At 47.1% G+C, this 16,501-nt stretch overlaps 1 protein-coding gene across 8 annotated transcripts in view; it reads right to left on the reverse strand.

The window, feature by feature from the left end:
* ADCYAP1R1 (ADCYAP receptor type I) overlaps positions 1–16,501 on the reverse strand; it is a 116,533-nt gene that overhangs the window by 56,920 nt on the left and 43,112 nt on the right. For all 8 annotated transcript variants that reach the window (XM_073002814.2, XM_078378304.1, XM_073002812.2 and 5 more), the window contains exon 3: positions 1,075–1,180. In XM_073002814.2, the coding sequence (XP_072858915.2) occupies positions 1,075–1,180 (106 nt within the window). The remainder of the gene's footprint in view (positions 1–1,074; positions 1,181–16,501) is intronic.

Here is a 16,501-nt window from a genome sequence, read left to right on the forward strand (position 1 = left end):
AACATTTCCTCATGAGGTAATTATTCCAAGTTCTCAGCTCCTGGAAAATTATTCACAATTCCACACACACACACACACACGTGCGAAGGGATCGCCCAAAGAGCTGTCTGGATTCACTGCCGGAGGATATAAATGAAGATCAAAGTAGTTGCATATATGGCAGTATTTCCCTCAGCCGCAGTCTCGGCTGTATGTAATTAATTGCAACTTAGCTCCTCGACAGTTCGTAATCACTCATGGTTGCTAAATCCCACAGCAGTGGGTCATCGACCGTGAGAATGTCCCAAAATCCCAAGAAATATCCTCTAATTTTGCTGTTCCACCTGCTCCTGTAACTACTTCAGTGATGTCCTTCGATGATAAGACCGTCTGCAGGAGCTCGGAAAAAGTTACTGATTTTTAAAAGCCATCACCCGCACCGTCTTCCCAGTCAGCAATGGCCACGGCATGGTCGCTGGCCACGCGGGCTGGACAAATTTGGGAAGCGGGTGAGGGACTCTGGGAACCAACTGAGATTCTGGCTGGAAGATTCCGGGAGTCGACTGGAAGGGGGCAGGATTCTGAGAACAGGTCGGAAGGTTCTGGAAACCCACTGGGATTCTAGGTGGGGGGATTCTGGGAGCTGGCTAGAGGAATCTGTCTGGGAATGCTGGGAGAGGCAGCCCATGGAAGTAACTTTTAAAACCGGTGCGTCCTCCAAGGTCTTGGTATTGTCACCGCCATCGCCACTTGGAGCTGCAGGTCTTAATGATGATATCATCATCATCATCATCATCATCATCATCATCATCATCATCATCATCATCATCATCTAAGAACTACAGAGCTGGAAGGGACCCTATGGATCACGGTCTCCAGCCCCTATCAAAGGGGCACAGTGGGAAATTCGAACTCCTGGCTCTGAAGACCTAAACCACTGAGCTCTCCAGCCATTCTGGCACTTGACCAGCATTCTACTATTTATCTACTTAGCTTCCTCGGTCCTTCCTTCCTTAGCAGAACTCTTGAGACTCTACCCTGGAGGATCAAAGGCAAGGCAAGAGTTTTGAGTTAGGTCTGTGTCCCAGACTGTACCTGGAGAGGATTCGTTGAGCGGGATTAAAGAGGTCAGCTTCTGGATCATCTCCGAGCAGGCTTCTTGCTCCTTCTTGAGGAAGCAGTCCGAATGCATTGCCGTAGCCTGAAAAAGAAAAGAAAACAGTGGATGGGTTGAATCCAGGATCTCCTTTCCCCGGATGAAAAAAGAGTCCCATCTGTCCAAGGTCTTCTGCCTGATTTGTCCATATTTTTGCTCCCCTTCCCAGCACACGTTGGCTCCCCTCGTTCAGCAAGCTCTCTCAAACTGTGCGAGTTTGCATACATTTAGAGCAAACCCGATTTCTGCCTCTTTATAAATGCCTCCTGCAGTTTTTTTTTAAAAATTGCAGCTTTGTCTGTGATTTTTCAAAGGCAGAAACTGCATGGCAAAAAATGGAAGAAGAGCAGAATCGAAAGGATGCCTGCATTCCAAACGACACTTTTCAGGCAGGAGGCATGAACGAGACCAGTTTGTTCCCCAATGTGTTGAACAGAATTCTTATTTTTCTCAGCTAAAAGTTGACCCCCAGCGGCGTACGCTACAGGCTTACTGGAATGACTCCAACTCAAGAGATCTAGGTCCACCCTCGGAAAGGTGTGGGTGTTGGTTCCTATCCCCCCAAATTCTCCCTGCTCGGTCCTGAGGTACCCTCAGCCCAATCCTGTGCATGCACAGAAGCTGGGAAGAATCACAGAGCGCACACCGAATCAATTCAAGGACCCATCACTCAACGGCTCTCAGTTGGGCCACTCTAGCTTGAAAAATGCTGAGCGAGAGCCAGCCATTGTCCCCAGAGCATCATTAACCATGGACAATTCACATACAGAAAGACAATTTACATACAAAAGATGCCCTGGGGACTCCATGAACAATACACATCCGTTGGTACTCTCTTCCCATTTAGATTCATTTTGGCGACGTGATTGTTGATAATTATTCAAAGCAGTGGACAACCCTATCTCAATGCCCTGCAGTCTCCTACTTTTGTGTCACACTGTGGGCTATCCATGCCGACGTGGATGTATTGGCATTCTGGGAACATTGGAATGCCTTAGGTTAGAGGAGAACAGTGTTCTAATGTGTATGACCTTCTAAAAGCCTCCTACAAAGGAGAGTCCACCACATGTGGACGTTGTCCACTCTGTCGTCTAAACATTAGCCATTTCTCGCCATTTGCTTCCACTCATTTAAGTCCTACCCTCTGGAGCTGCAGAAAACCAGCTTGATCTCCACTTATTAGTGGCAGCCTTCCAAACATTTCGGGGTGGTTATCCTGCCAACCCAATAAACCGACTCAATAGGGGTCACTACAGTCTTTATTCTGCAAAGCTGGAGCAGGGCTGTTAAGGAGAGAACCTTTGGGAGGTTCTTTCAACCAGCATGTGTTGGCCTGAAGTCAAGAGCCGCTCGGCGACACGCAACGCCAGTCCCACAATCTGCAAACGGTTGCTTCTGCAGGCTAAACGTACTCACCTCCCTCAATCCTTCTTCATGGGGTTGCGTTCTACACCTTCTGCCATCTTGGTGGCCCTCCTCAAGACATGTTCCAGCTAGAGATGGACACGAACCAAACCATGAACCAGAAAGAAACACGAACTGGGCTGGTTTGTGGTTAGGTTCGTGATTCGGTTTGGGAACCTATTTTGCCCAAACAAAATGAAGCCCCAATCTCCCCCCCCCGTGCTTCATAGCCCCTCTACCTTGTCTGGAAGCGGCGGCCACCACCTCCTCTGTCGCTGGCACCCTCCGAGGAGCAGAAGGTTCCCCCTGGCATGAACCCGAAAAACTATGTGCAAACTGACTGGTATTTTTTTGGGTGTGTGTGTGTGTGATTGTCTTGGTCCATGGTTCATGGGTAGCCAGGAACCATCATGAACCATTGCATTTTCTCGTGCATGCCCATCTCTAGTTCCAGCTGGTCAATATCCCTCTTCCATGGGGGTGCCCCCAAATGAACACAGGGTTCCTGGTGAGGTCTGATGATAGCAGGGTTCCGCGATATTATTAATTCCCTTGATCGGGACACTATGTTTCTCCATGATGCAACCTGATATTGCAGTAGCCTTCTTTTTTATTTCTCTCCCCCCCCCCCAGCAAATTGCACTACTGATAAATGTTTAACCTGTAGTTCTGCTAAGAACTGTAGTCCGTTTCCATGCATATTATTGCTAAGACAGCCGTCACCCGTCCTTTATTTTTGTGTCTGGTTTTTCTCCGTCTAAATGTCAAACTTTACATTTTTCCCTGTTGACACACATGTCGTTTGCGTTGGCCCAGCTCGACAAGTGTTTTACGTCGCCTTGAAGCCTGAGGTTGTCTTCGGAAATATTTCCTACCCCTGCAACATTGGTGTCCCCTGGCAAATTTCCCCTACCTGCTCTCATCCAAAACTTTGAGAAAGAGATTACCTTACAAGGAGTCAAGGATATATTGGCTGAAATCCTGCTGCTTAGTATTAGAAAAGATGTAGCTTTCAGTAATAATAATAAAGTGCCATCAAGTCAATTCTGACTTATGGTGACTCTTTTTCAGAGTTTTCCAGGTAGAGAATATACTCAGGAGTGCATTACCATTGCCTTCCTCTAGGGGCACTGTGGGACGGTGCAGCTGGCCCAAGTCCACCCAGGCTGGCTTTTCTCCCTGGAGGCACAGATGGGGAATCGAACTCCCAACCTCTGAGCTATTCAGCCATCTCAACTTTCAGGAGCTAACTGGCGAATATATGATTTTCAAGGATCTGCTGTGCATACATGCACCAAGCCAGTGAGTGCATGTCCCAAAGAAACAGTATTTGCTGTTCAGAACAGATTGCAAATTGCAAATTTTCTTATGCTAAGCAACAGGATTTCAGCCATTAACTCCAGGATTGCTGTATATTGAATTAGGATGTCCGTCTGCTACCTCTGTTTCGGTCTTCCTACAATTCCGGTTTTAATCAGCTTTCATTGTGTTGCTTGTCTTGATCTTAATTTCCTCCCTCTGTATTTTCATTGCCTGCGTTGCTTTGCATTCAGTTCTGAAGAAAGCCATTAAATAAATGTATATGCCTGTGACAACCTTAATGTCCCCTGAAAACCAGCGTCTGGTTCCATCCTTGATTTCCTCTCCCCGCCCGTTGGGGCCGAGCAATCAGTTGCTCTTCACACTTGGAGTTCAATTACTCAGCACCCCATAGCCTGAAATGATCCTGAAGGGTGAAAGGCTTCGGGTCACAGCCTCCTGATTTTATTCCCTTTGCCTCGAGGATGTTTACGGCTTTCTGAGCTCAGTGGAGAGAAATGAGTTTCCATTTCCCTGGGAGAGAACGGGAGCAATCTGTCCAGAAGGTAGCGCAAGGTGATGGATAACGCAGGACAGGGAAAGGCAGGTGGAATGAAGATGATAATCGAGTCAATGTTCAGAACCAAGCTCTCCCAAATCTCCCAGGGAGCCTGGGAAATGTTTGACAGGCAGCGTCCATGTCTGGCAGCAGGAAGAGAAGCGAAGATGGGATTGGAAGACATAGAAACGACGGAACATGAATTAATCAACAGGGGGAGAGGGCTTTGGCATGCCAGAGCATGCGGAGGTCTGTTGCACCGAGAGCAACGGCTGGCTCAGAAAACAACCTGTCTAATTCTAAAAAAGATAAAAGAGGGTTGTGTGTGTGTGTGGGGGGGAAGCTATAAAACGCATCGCTGGGAGGGAACAGTCAAGCTGCGCTGGTGAAGCATAATAAGCAAGGAAACAGGCCTTGCAGAGGGCCCGTTTCTACATACCAAGCAAAAATGAGAAGCCCGTTCCACAAATTTTAATCATTTGTTCATTCGTTGATTCGTTAGACTTCTAGGCCACCTCTCCGACAAATGGCCGCTCCGAGTGGCATGCATCCATAAAAGAAGGAAGAGAGAAACAGCATAAAACCTCAATAAAACTGACATTCGTCGGACGGCGGAAAGGGCTCACTCGCACATAAAGCCGAGCATTTAGCGAGGGAAAGGTTCAGAAAGTCTGCCTAAACAAGAGAGTTTTTAAAGATTTTGCTAATGGTCTCCGGGGAGGGGGCTTGGCAAATCTTGTCCGGCCCTTCGTTCCACGGCTGAGGAGCCACTGTTGAGAGGGCCTGGTTCCTTGTTTTCTCCTTCCGGGCCTCCCTTGGAGCAAGCGCCTTCCGTCACCCGACCTGGGATTTGAGGGAAGGATGGGCTGCTCCTGTTAGAGGGGGGCGTTCAGACATGTCCTGAGGTCCCAATCTGTCTGGGATGGGGACTCACGAGTTGCCGTTGAGTCTGACTTAATTCGCACCAGTGACTTGTGTTCAACACATGGGTTTTGGTGGGAACTCAGACCCCGTTTGTTCAAGTCACATTGTAGAGTCTCTATGGGGTCCTATTCTGCCCAGGGAACATCTGGAACATGAGTAGAAACGGGTAGAAGATGAACTATGAAGCAGAACCCCTCATGAATCGGGCTGTTTCCTCATTTTGCAGGAACACGAGCCTGCTTAGAATGAAACAAAACCCCAAACTATTCGTTTGGAGAACCGTTCCCCATAAATCACACGAACTTTAAGCCATAAATCCCATGAACCGCAAGAGCCAATGAACCATGAACCATCACGAACCACCGTTTTCTCTCAACGAGAGTACCAAATGCTCCTGACCCAACACATCTGTGCTTTTCCAACCGTCGTGGGAGAAGTGAGAGAACTCTCTCGCCTGAGCCCGTCTGCGCCCCCCCCCGCCGCAACCACAGCTGGCTGCGCTATTTTCCTGCCTGAAAGAGGCCATGATTGTGCCTTTTGTTCAGCCATCTTGTTTGAAGAGCAAATGATGATCATTTACACATACTTCCTCCGATGTGTCGAAACAAAAGGAATTAGATCTCCATTCAGAAGCTGCCACTTCAGCACAAAGAGAGCCAAGAAGCAAGGATGGAGCGGCGCAATTATTGGGCAGGACGACGGAGGACCAGGACGTGTTGGAGGTACGATCTTGAAGGCTGCTAAGAACTAGGGGTGTATAATCTATACGTGGCTTCAATGTCTCTGGCAGGTAAGAATTATCTGTCTTTTGCTACACCCGGGGAACTAAGGACACAGCTTGGCTAGGGAGAAACAACTTGTCTTCTCAAACCAGTTAGGGAAGTGATGGGCCTCCCCTGCATGGCTGGACTGCAGCTTTGGTCCTGCACAGTAAAACCCATCCTGAGGGATGATGGGAACTGTAGTCCAAGAATATCAGGGAAGCTGCAGGTTGCTCTGTGCCATTTTGTCAGAACTGGTGGATAGTCCCCAGCAGGGCTTGCTTTCAAAGCAAGTGAGATATATAAGGAGTCATTTCACCGGTCCTGTGTTAGACTCCAACTCCCATCATCCTTCTACATAAGGCTGATGGGCTTTGAAGGGGATGGATAAAGTGGATAGAAGGAAGCTCTTTTCCCTCTCGCACAATCCCAGAATCAGGGAACATCCATTCCAATTGAGTGTTGGAAGAGTGAGAACAGACCAAAGAAAACATTGAGTGACCCAACTTGTTGTTAGTCTGTGGAACTCCTTGTCACAGGATGTGGGGGTGCCATCTGGCCTAGAGGCTTTGAAAAGGGGATGGAACCGATTTCTGGAGGAAAAAGTCCATTGCAGGTTACAAGCCGTGATGGGGAGATATCATTTCCAGGCTTAGAAGGAAGGGGCTTCAAAATGGCAGATGCAGGAGAAGAGGGATCAGGAGACAGGGATCTGGTCGTCTCGTGTGCTCCCAGAGGCATCCGAAGGGGCCACGGTGAGATCCAGGAAGCTGGACTCAAGGGGCCCTTGGCCTGATCCAGCAGGGCTCTCCTTCTGAGGTTCTTATGAAGTCCAACATCAGATGAAACACTGTCCACACCTGATCTAGGATCTTGACCTCTCTCAAGAGTAACCCAAGGTGATGGTGGTCCACCACCATTGGTGAAAGAGATACAAGATGGGCAGTGAAACCTGCCCAGCTGTGCCTCCAGGGGAGCAGGGCGTGTGCATGCATTTCGTTTGGAATGAAAGAACTGAAGCGGATCCACCCCATCCAGCTTGAGGGCGAGGTGCAGATGGGGAAATGTTGGGCTTCAGGGTTGACCTAAGTATGAGAAGTGGCCTACAGGTCGTATTTTGCCTATTTCAATCTATGTGGAAGACAAACACAGCGATGAAACCTGGGGACATACTTTCCCCTCATTTCTAAAAGATTCACATGGCTGTGCGAAGAGGAAGCCCCAGGCCCTTCGGTGTGGGAGGTATTCTTTGAAGACCTCGAATGGGGGGGGGGGGGACAAAGTTAAAATGTTCCCTGATACCCATCTGGCTCCAGGCTGGACAAGGAACACTGCAGAACCCACCCAAAGACAAACCTTTAATGGGTTTGGTAATTAAATTAAAACCATCCAGCTCCCAGCTTTGAGAAGCATCTCTTCTGGCCCTGACATACCGTCCTGCAACAGGCTCCTTTTAATGGTGTCCCCTGACATTTTGGAGAAAAAAAATTTAAAATCAATGTTAGCAATTGGTGCAGAGGGACGAGGAGTGGACTTGGGCAGGATGGGGCCACGGGAATCTCAGAGCAACTAACTCTTTATTGCTACCATTTAAGGAAGGAAGGAAGGAAGGAAGGAAGGAAGGAAGGAAGGAAGGAGCTGAGGATGGAAGGAAGGAAGGAAGGAAGGAAGGAAGGAAGGAAGGAAGGAAGGAAGGAAGGAAGGAAGGAAGGAAGGAAGGAAGGAGGTGATGGATGGAGGGAAGGAAGGAAGGAAGGAAGGAAGGAAGGAAGGAAGGAAGGAAGGAAGGAAGGAAGGAAGGAAGGAAAGAAAGAAAGAAAGAAAGAAAGAAAGAAAGAAAGAAAGAAAGAAAGAAAGAAAGAAAGAAAGAAAGAAAGAAAGAAAGAAAGACACCAATGTGTTTTTTGTCCAAGACAGAAATGGCAAAACTCAGTGCCTCTTCATCAGAATAATTATTCTGTGGATGATGCCCAGACTCAGAGAAGTCTGAACACATGAGGCTTCTTAATAATTTGTCTGGATTCCAGCTGGGGTGGCATGAAAGCAAACCTCTTCAAAAAAGCATCGGAGGCACACACTGTGAGACAGAATGTACCCGCACTTTCAAGCTCATGAATTAAACTCAGCAAAAAAAATATATCCAGCGCGGTGCTGAGATGAAAGAGGGAAGGCGCTGGTGAGGGAGGAAGGATGGCAATAATACCGCGGGGAATACAGGGGGAAAGAAGTAGTGATAGAATTCAATTTTTTTTTAATGAGTGCACAATCATTTTGAGACAGGGTTTGTCTCTTCCCCCATTGTGTGTATGTGTCTGTGTCTGTGTCTGTGTGTGTGTCTGTGTCCCCAGAACAATTACTCATTTTTGTTTAAGCCCTGACAAAAGGTAGTTTGAAAAATGATCTGGGCCATTCTGAAAGGCAAGGAGGAAAACCACGAAGAACCGGCCGGACTATTGCAAAAAGACATATACAAGGCATTGATATCCAAGATGTTCCTTTCCGTGAGTGATGGGACTTCAAGGCTGGCTCGATAGCTCAGTGGTTTAGGTCTCTGGCTGCAGGAGCCAGAGGTTGAGAGTTCGATTCCCCCCACGGTGTGCCTCCAGGGAGAAGAGCCAGCCTGGGTGGCCTTGGGCCAGCTGCGCAGTAGCCCCAGGGCTCCCCCAGAAGAAAGGAACAGTGAACCACTTCTGAGTACCGCCCAAGAGTCATGCGCACCACAAAACCTAATCAGGTGTGATTAACCACTGACAAGGGTGGCATTCCCATTGTGTGTGTTCAGCTGCCCACCGGATTTCGGCCAATGTGTCAAGACTGTCCGTGGGGGACCAGAAATCTGTGACTATTCCATAATAATTATAGAGTCCCCCATTGGAACCACCCTGTTGCATGGCCGAGGGACCGAGGCACGCAGAAACAGAGTCCCTCTGAACAACGATTTCCTGGCACAACTGACGGCTTTAACTGGAGACTGCCCAGATGCCACTGGGATTCCCGAGCAGAGCATGAAGGCCACAAGCCATCTGTGGTCTTACCTCAGGGGGTTGGTCAGCGACCACAGCTGGGGGGGGGCGCAGGCGTGCTGACCCCTATCTTTCCCCTTTCTACCAGATGCAACAAAATGGGGTGGCACTGAACGAGTATAAATCTCAGTTTTGAATGCTCCGTTGCAATTTTTTAAAAATTCATTTTTGTTTGACAAAAGGCAGTTTGCAAGTGATCTGGGCCATTCTGAAAGGTAAGGAGGAAAACCACGAAGAACCAGCTAGACTTTTGTAGAAGGACATATAAGCAACAATATCGAGGATCTATGACGTATACAAACACAGAGACTATTGATGTTTTCAGTACGCAACTGGGCATTTACCGAAGGGTCTTCGGCGCATCCTGCATTCCTGAATGACAGCCCAGGGTATTGTCCAGCCATGCAGTGAATTGCACAACCAGGGATAAACGAGGCGCATGATGGTTAACCCAAGAAACATGGCTGCCACGTGACTATGGCCATTCTGTTGTTCTCAATCATGTGGGACATGGAAGAATGGGCTCAAGGCACAGGAAGCCAGATTTTGGATGAATATCAGGGAAAAAAACTTCCTAACTGTTAGAGCAGTTCAACAATGGAGCCCATGACCTCAGGGGGAGGTGGTGAGCACTCCAACGCTGGAGGAATTCAAGAGAAAATTGGACAACCATCTCTTTGATTTGATTTGGATTCCCGCAATGAACAGGGGGTCAGAGTTGATGGCCCTGAGAGACCCCTTCCAACTCCATTGTTCTATGATTCTGTGATCACACAAGACGACAAGATTTTGGCCTGGGACTGTGCAGCTTATATTCGCGAAGGCTTTCACGGCCGGGATCTAATGGTTGTTCTGGGTTTTTCGGGCTCTTTGGCCGTGTTCTGAAGGTTGTTCTTCCTGACGTTTCACCAGTCTCTGTGGCCGGCATCTGTGCAGCTTGCCCGAGATCCTAAAGGCACAGCGGGATACTGAATTCCCAGCCTTTGGCCCCATAGCCAGATACTTAACTCACTGAGTGATCCAGCCAGCTACGAAGGAAGAAGGCAGGGTATAAATAAATAAAATGGTAAAACAAAATGTCTGACCACAAAGCTTGATTTTGAAAACACTGGGTTGGTTTCCTCTCTCGACCCGATGCATTTGCTCAGCCACCCTCCCTGGCTGGTACAGTGAGAGATGGAATAAAAAATCTGGGCAGCTGCCAGCGAAACATCTGACTCTATATTTAACCTTGGGAGTCGCTGCCAAAGTCCTGGGCATTTTATGCGGCACAGCATGGTGAACAAGGACAAACACCGTGTGCAGACCAAAAAAAAACGAGCAGGTATTTCTGCTTTCAGCATTTGAAGGGAAATGCAGAGAATTCTCCAGATCTGATGTGGAAAAAGTCAGACAAGCACAAACTGTAGAAGGTTTTCATGGCACAGCCGATCAGCATATGCCACGGAACGGGGTGTCGAAAGTGACGGTGTCACTTCAGACAATGGCTTGTGGGTAAAAATCATTGTTCCATTGCAATGTGTTGGGTTTTTTTTAAAAAAAATCTCCTCGCAAGTAGAAAACCAGCCTCGCAGGGAAATGCGTTCTAATCCTGTGGGGCTAGTTCTCCAATTGAAGGGAATTTTTAATGATCTTGTAACCAACCCTTTGAAATGGTATCATTCATTTTGAACCTTTTGGATTCTAATGGGTGGAGCAGGCTGTAGCTCTTCAAAGATGGACTGACTGGTCTGAAAATTAAAAAAAAAAGCTGTGCAATCTGCTAAGCCAAAATCGATGAGAAGGCCCAAAGCTTAATGCCGTGGAAATACGTTTGCTGCACACCTCAAAATGCAAAGAGAATCAGCATTCTTTTACAGTTAAAGACCTTTTAAAAAATAATGAATGAAATAAGATAATGCACCGCCAAGCCCACCTACGTGATGGATACCAACCCACTAGATGACAGCTAAACTCAAGGAAAGTTTTCTGCACACATCTGAAAGCTTTAAATATTAAACCAGAGGAGGATAGGTAGAACCTATGGAGAGCAAAAAAACAATACAAACTGCCAAACAGACAAATGCAAAAGGAATCCAGCACAAGATTCTGACTGGACCATAGGGAAGTCACTTAATAGCCTTTGAAGCAAAGTAGGAAGCTCAAAGAATCATCAAGTAAAATGGGGCTCTTTGGATACAGGACAAATTTTCTGTGACTGTGGAGAAATTCAATCCATGCAGCACTTACTATGTGCATGCAATTTTTGCCCCACCACATTTACAAACGAGGACCTAGCATATGGCCGAGATTATGTTTTTGAAGTAACCCACTTCTGGTCAAAAAGAGTAGAATTGTTTTAACGTTTCACAAATGGTTTGAATGTTGCCTTTATTTCATACACACTCAGACTTTTAAATTGTGTGCAACATTCTGATAAGGAAGGAAGGAAGGAAGGAAGGAAGGAAGGAACAAACTTCAAATACATTAAAGAGAAAGCAATAGATAAGTGAAAGAAAAATTTAAAGGGCAGTTTGCACATCCTTATGCCGGGAGGAGAGGGGGGGCAGGAGATGCCATCGGGTGGGTCTTCTGCCTGACAGACAATATCCTGACAGACGTTTCACAAAGTCCTCCTCTAAACCCCAGTAAGATCAGTTTCTTCCACAGTCGCTTCTATACCCTAAATATGACACCCAAGTACATTTGATAACAGTTAGGATACCATCAGGAATAAGCTTTCTATTGGAATAATAGGTGTTCCTTTCCAAAACAAATGGCTAGCTTTTTTTCCCCTCTCTTTAGCAATTATCTCTCCCTTTTCCAGGCAATGGCAGGGGGTGATTTTTAACCAGCTTTCTTCTTCTTCTGCCTCTCTGGTTTCGCGGTTTTGAAAACAGACAAGACACACACAGCACCCACCCCTCTCAAACCCACCCATCCTTCTGCCTTAAAGGAGGAAGTTAGATGTACGAGGTTCTTTGTAACGTGATCAAGGAGAATCCATCTAGTTGAGTGTGGCCAATAAATTTCTAAGGTCTCTGGAGAGCTAATCTTTCCCCCTGATATTTCTGCCTGTAGAAACCTTTTGTATGATGATGACAAGCAGTGCAGCCAAACCACCAGCCCTCCCTGAAAGCACCAAAGCATCTGAAGCGAATAGCGATCAGCACCGCCCTTAATACGTATGTCCCTTACAAGCCTAATGTATTCACAGGCCATATAAAATTCATCCGTGGCACTGGAAGTGAGGACCAGATGCCTGTTGTTTCAGAAAAAGCAACCCCATAGGAAAATCACGACTCACAGCTGTAACATCCTCCCACTGTTGTGACTCATACACCTGCGAATGGGGTGTGTGATGACATCACCTGGTGACATCATCAACAGGCCATGTCAGATATCCTTTGCCAGGTCGTTGTGAAAGCCGTGATCTACCACCCCGCACTTCCTTAAGGGTTGATGGCATCATCATTGGCTGAAAATGTGCTGTGTGCTTCTTCTCGCATATGTGAGGGCGACGCTTTCTCAGAGTTTGGAATTTTTGGTTATATTCCTCTAACTGTGCAACAGAAGCGTCAGGATTCCCACAGCAGAATAGCTTCAAGTTCCCCAGAGTTGTTGTTGTTTAGTCGTTAAGTCGTGTCTGACTCTTCGTGACCCCATGGACCAGAGCACGCCAGGCCCTCCTGTCTTCCACGGCCTCCCAGAGTTGGGTCAAAGTCCAACCATCTCGTCCTCTGTCGTCCCCTTCTCTTCTCTTGCCCTCACACTTTCCCAACATCAGGATTTGTACCAGGGAGTCTTGTCTTCTCATGAGATGGCCAAAGTATGGGAGCCTCAGCTTCGGGATCTGTCCTTCCAGGGAGCAGAGTAGCCCACCCCTTTTCTTATTAATTGGCACTTAACTGACTCAACAACTCGATATTTGTAGGGATGATTGGAGGGTGGCGCAAGGGATCTGAAAGGGTGTGCAAGATGGAAGGGAGAGGATAGGAGGCTGGAACAGAGGCTTGAGCATCGTCCAGGGATCAATGCCCTATTTCATCAGCATGAAAAGGTAGGGCTTGCCTTCTGACAGCTTGCTTTACAGTAGTTGTGGGGAAATCAAGACAGTCTTAAGTGCATACCTGCTACCTTGTTTGTACTCTGTCGAAAAGCAGACACACGAAACGCCTTTGCTGAGGCTTCACAAGTCATCCGCCTCTCCTTTTAAACCCACTGTGTGGGGGTTCTGAGTTTTCAAAAAGGGAAGCATGCTGGGAAACGTTTTTGGATAACGTACACACCGCTGAAGGGGAGGTGGAAAAAGCCATCGGTGTCTCGCTCTCGCTCTGGAGATGAGATCTTTCACGAGGGCTGCAGCATCTTTGGCAGGGTGCCTCGCTTTGTCAAGGCAGGCTTTCTCCGCCTGAACTGAAGCATCAGGGAAATGTCTTCCTATCCCTACGAGTGGGGGAAAAAGAGAGGAAGGCTCGCCACCCAGAGGGGCTCGGAGAATGCAGAGTGATATCCTGCTGATGAAGATGAAGGTTATAGCTTTCCACAGATGGAAGAAGCCATGGGCACTAAGATGCCCACGTTGTGAAAGATGTGTGTCCTTCCACATGGAGGATCAGACAAATTCCTTAAAAGGAGGGCCTATAACTGGAAACCCATTGCTCAGCATAGTAAGTAACAAGGGCCACTGAATCAGCAGTTATTTAGTGAGTCAACACCATAACGTCCATTGATTCCATGGGCCTACTCTCCTTGCAACTAAAGACATTAAATAACAGGATTTTGAGCCTCAGTCTAGGTTATTCCGTCCCTATGTGGTGTTGAGGACAGGTTGTTAAGAAATGCACTCAGGAAAATCTGGGTAGTTGCCCCCCACCCACAAAAAAAAGGGATGGACCGGTTAGAAAAATATCTGCTCCATTTTCATGACATCTACACAGACACTTAAAATAGCTGCAGAGTATTGAATTGTGGGTTAAATTCCTGTAGCTGAGCAGCAGAAGTGCAGGAATTCAAAGAACAGAAAAGCTTCAAGTCCCCCCCCCCCCCGCGCGCGAGTCATTCATCCCTTTTCTTAATAACTGGCACTTAAGGTCTCTTGGCTTGCAGTTGTGAACAGCAAACTAACAAACACGACTGCTTCCAGCAACTGGACTCCCACAGACGAGGAGGGGAAAAGCACTCTGCAGAGAGGCGGGTCTCTCTTTGAATTCAGAGGAAGGGAAGGAATGATTGGTTAGTGCTGCATAGATGGACAGCCACCCCAGCCCAGAAAGGTCCCTCCCCCAGGCAGATCTACTAAAGGCAGCCTGCAAGGTTGCAAACATGCCAACATAAAAAAACCAGCATAGGCAGCCAACAGTGCTCAGATCACCACGATCATCGAAACAGTTTGAAAGGCCAGGCTGGAAAAGTGGAAGATTATCTGAGGAGTTAGATCATGTGTGACTTTAGCCATGCCCTGCAGAGAAGGACACCTTCTGACATGCGGGCCTTCCTAAGAGTGAGAGGAAGGGATGGCCTGTAGATAAAACCAATGGTGAAAGATCCCAACGGATGGAAGAGACCACGGGCACCGAGGTGGGTAGAAAACCTGCTTGTATGGCAGCCAGAGCAATAGCTTCCCATGGCCGACATTTCAAGGGCAAACCAAGGAGTGAGCCCTCGTGATGTTGTGCCGTGAATACTAAGTGTCACAGAGAAACCCAAAGCAAGAAATGGAGTAGATGTAAGCATAACCGTCCCAGGCAGTGTGGATGCCGGCTGGGAGTGGCTGCAGAGACCATTCATGAGCAAGAAACAGACTATCTTCCTCCAGTGATACATACCTTGAGTTTTGCCTTTGTGCCCAGAGAGGCAATTCCCTGAGACGTCAACCATCACCTTGAGATCTAGCGACCTTACCTGACAAATGTGTGTCCTGCTAGATGAAGAACTGAATAGATTCTTCTTAAAAAAAAGACTGCAGCATGTGAACAGATGTCCAACTAAGCTATAGTCATTAATTAACATGGAGTCTGCCCCCATTCTTGATCATTCCACATAGACAACCAAGAAATAAACACCTTTCGAGTTGTCACAATCATCGAAACTTTACAAGTAAATGATAGATGACCCTCTTGTCAAGTTGCAAGAGCGTTGATGGATCACAATGCCAAGGTATTCCATACTCTGGGGAAAAGACAGGAAAAAGCCCTCACATCACTGCATCCCTGCCTTGGCACTACGTCCCTCCACCACACTGGTCCATGCTTTGGGAAGCTCAAGGATAGATTACTGCAAAGTACTCTACAGGGGGCTGCCCCTGAGACTGATACAGAAACTTCAACGGGTCCAGAGTATGGCGGCTACTTTAGTGAGGGGAGTTAACAAGTACACACCACATCTCCCCAATCCTGGCTACCTTATACTGCTTACCTGTCCGTTTCCGTATCAGCCTCAAGGTGATTTGTTGTTGTTTAGTCATTAAGGTGTGTCCGACTCTTCATGACCGTATGGACCAGAGCACGCCAGGCCCTCCTGTCTTCCACGGCCTCCCGGAGTTTGGTCAAATTCATGTTGGTAGCTTTGATGACAAAGGTGAGACAAAGCCCTAAATGGTTTGGGGTCTCGGTACATGGCAAAATGTCAAATCCCAGAAGGAATTGTTCACCATACCCGCATGCCCCAGGCTGGACACGGAGACCCAGAGGGGGGAAAAAAACAAGAACCAGGCCTTCTCACAGGCTGTATCCCATTTTTGGACCGAATTAGCACCCAATATTTGCCCAGCCCCCTTCCTGGTGTATTTCAAGAATTTCCTCAAAACATCTTTTATTTCAGCAGCCTCTTCAAAATTTGCCAGCCGAGGAGCCGCTGAGAGCATCACCTTTTCATACTTAACCGCCGCCCGTTTTAATCTGCTTTTAAATGTCAATCAATTTAGTTTAATTTAGCTTAAATTTAACTGCTTTTTTTATGATCTCATGGTTTTTTTTAATTTGTACCAACTTCGCTGCTTTACAGACGATCACGTTATATGCAAGAGAAATTAAACCCATCCTAAAAACAGCCTTTAAAATCTAATGTAAATAAGCATAAAAAATATGATAATAGTAAAAATAATAATAATAAAACAAGCATTCTCCCAAAATTTAACCAGATGTGAAATTAATTTGAAGAACTTGTGAGGGTTGCATCTTTCCATGGCTGGTTTTCCTCCTTTTGTGATCCTATAGAATATATAGCAGTTTGTGCCAACTAGCAGGAATAAGACTATCCATAAAGGGGAAGTGTTCTTGATCCCAACTGTTGCTAAGTGTCCAGAGTGACCTTTGGCCGGATGGGCGGTATAAAAATTAAATACATAAAATAATGTGGGTCTCTACAGCATCCTTAGGGGACGTGATGGCGCTGCGGGTTAAACTGCAGAAGCCTC

Source organism: Pogona vitticeps, chromosome 6 (genome assembly GCF_051106095.1).
Source record: "Pogona vitticeps strain Pit_001003342236 chromosome 6, PviZW2.1, whole genome shotgun sequence".
NCBI lineage: Eukaryota > Metazoa > Chordata > Lepidosauria > Squamata > Agamidae > Pogona > Pogona vitticeps.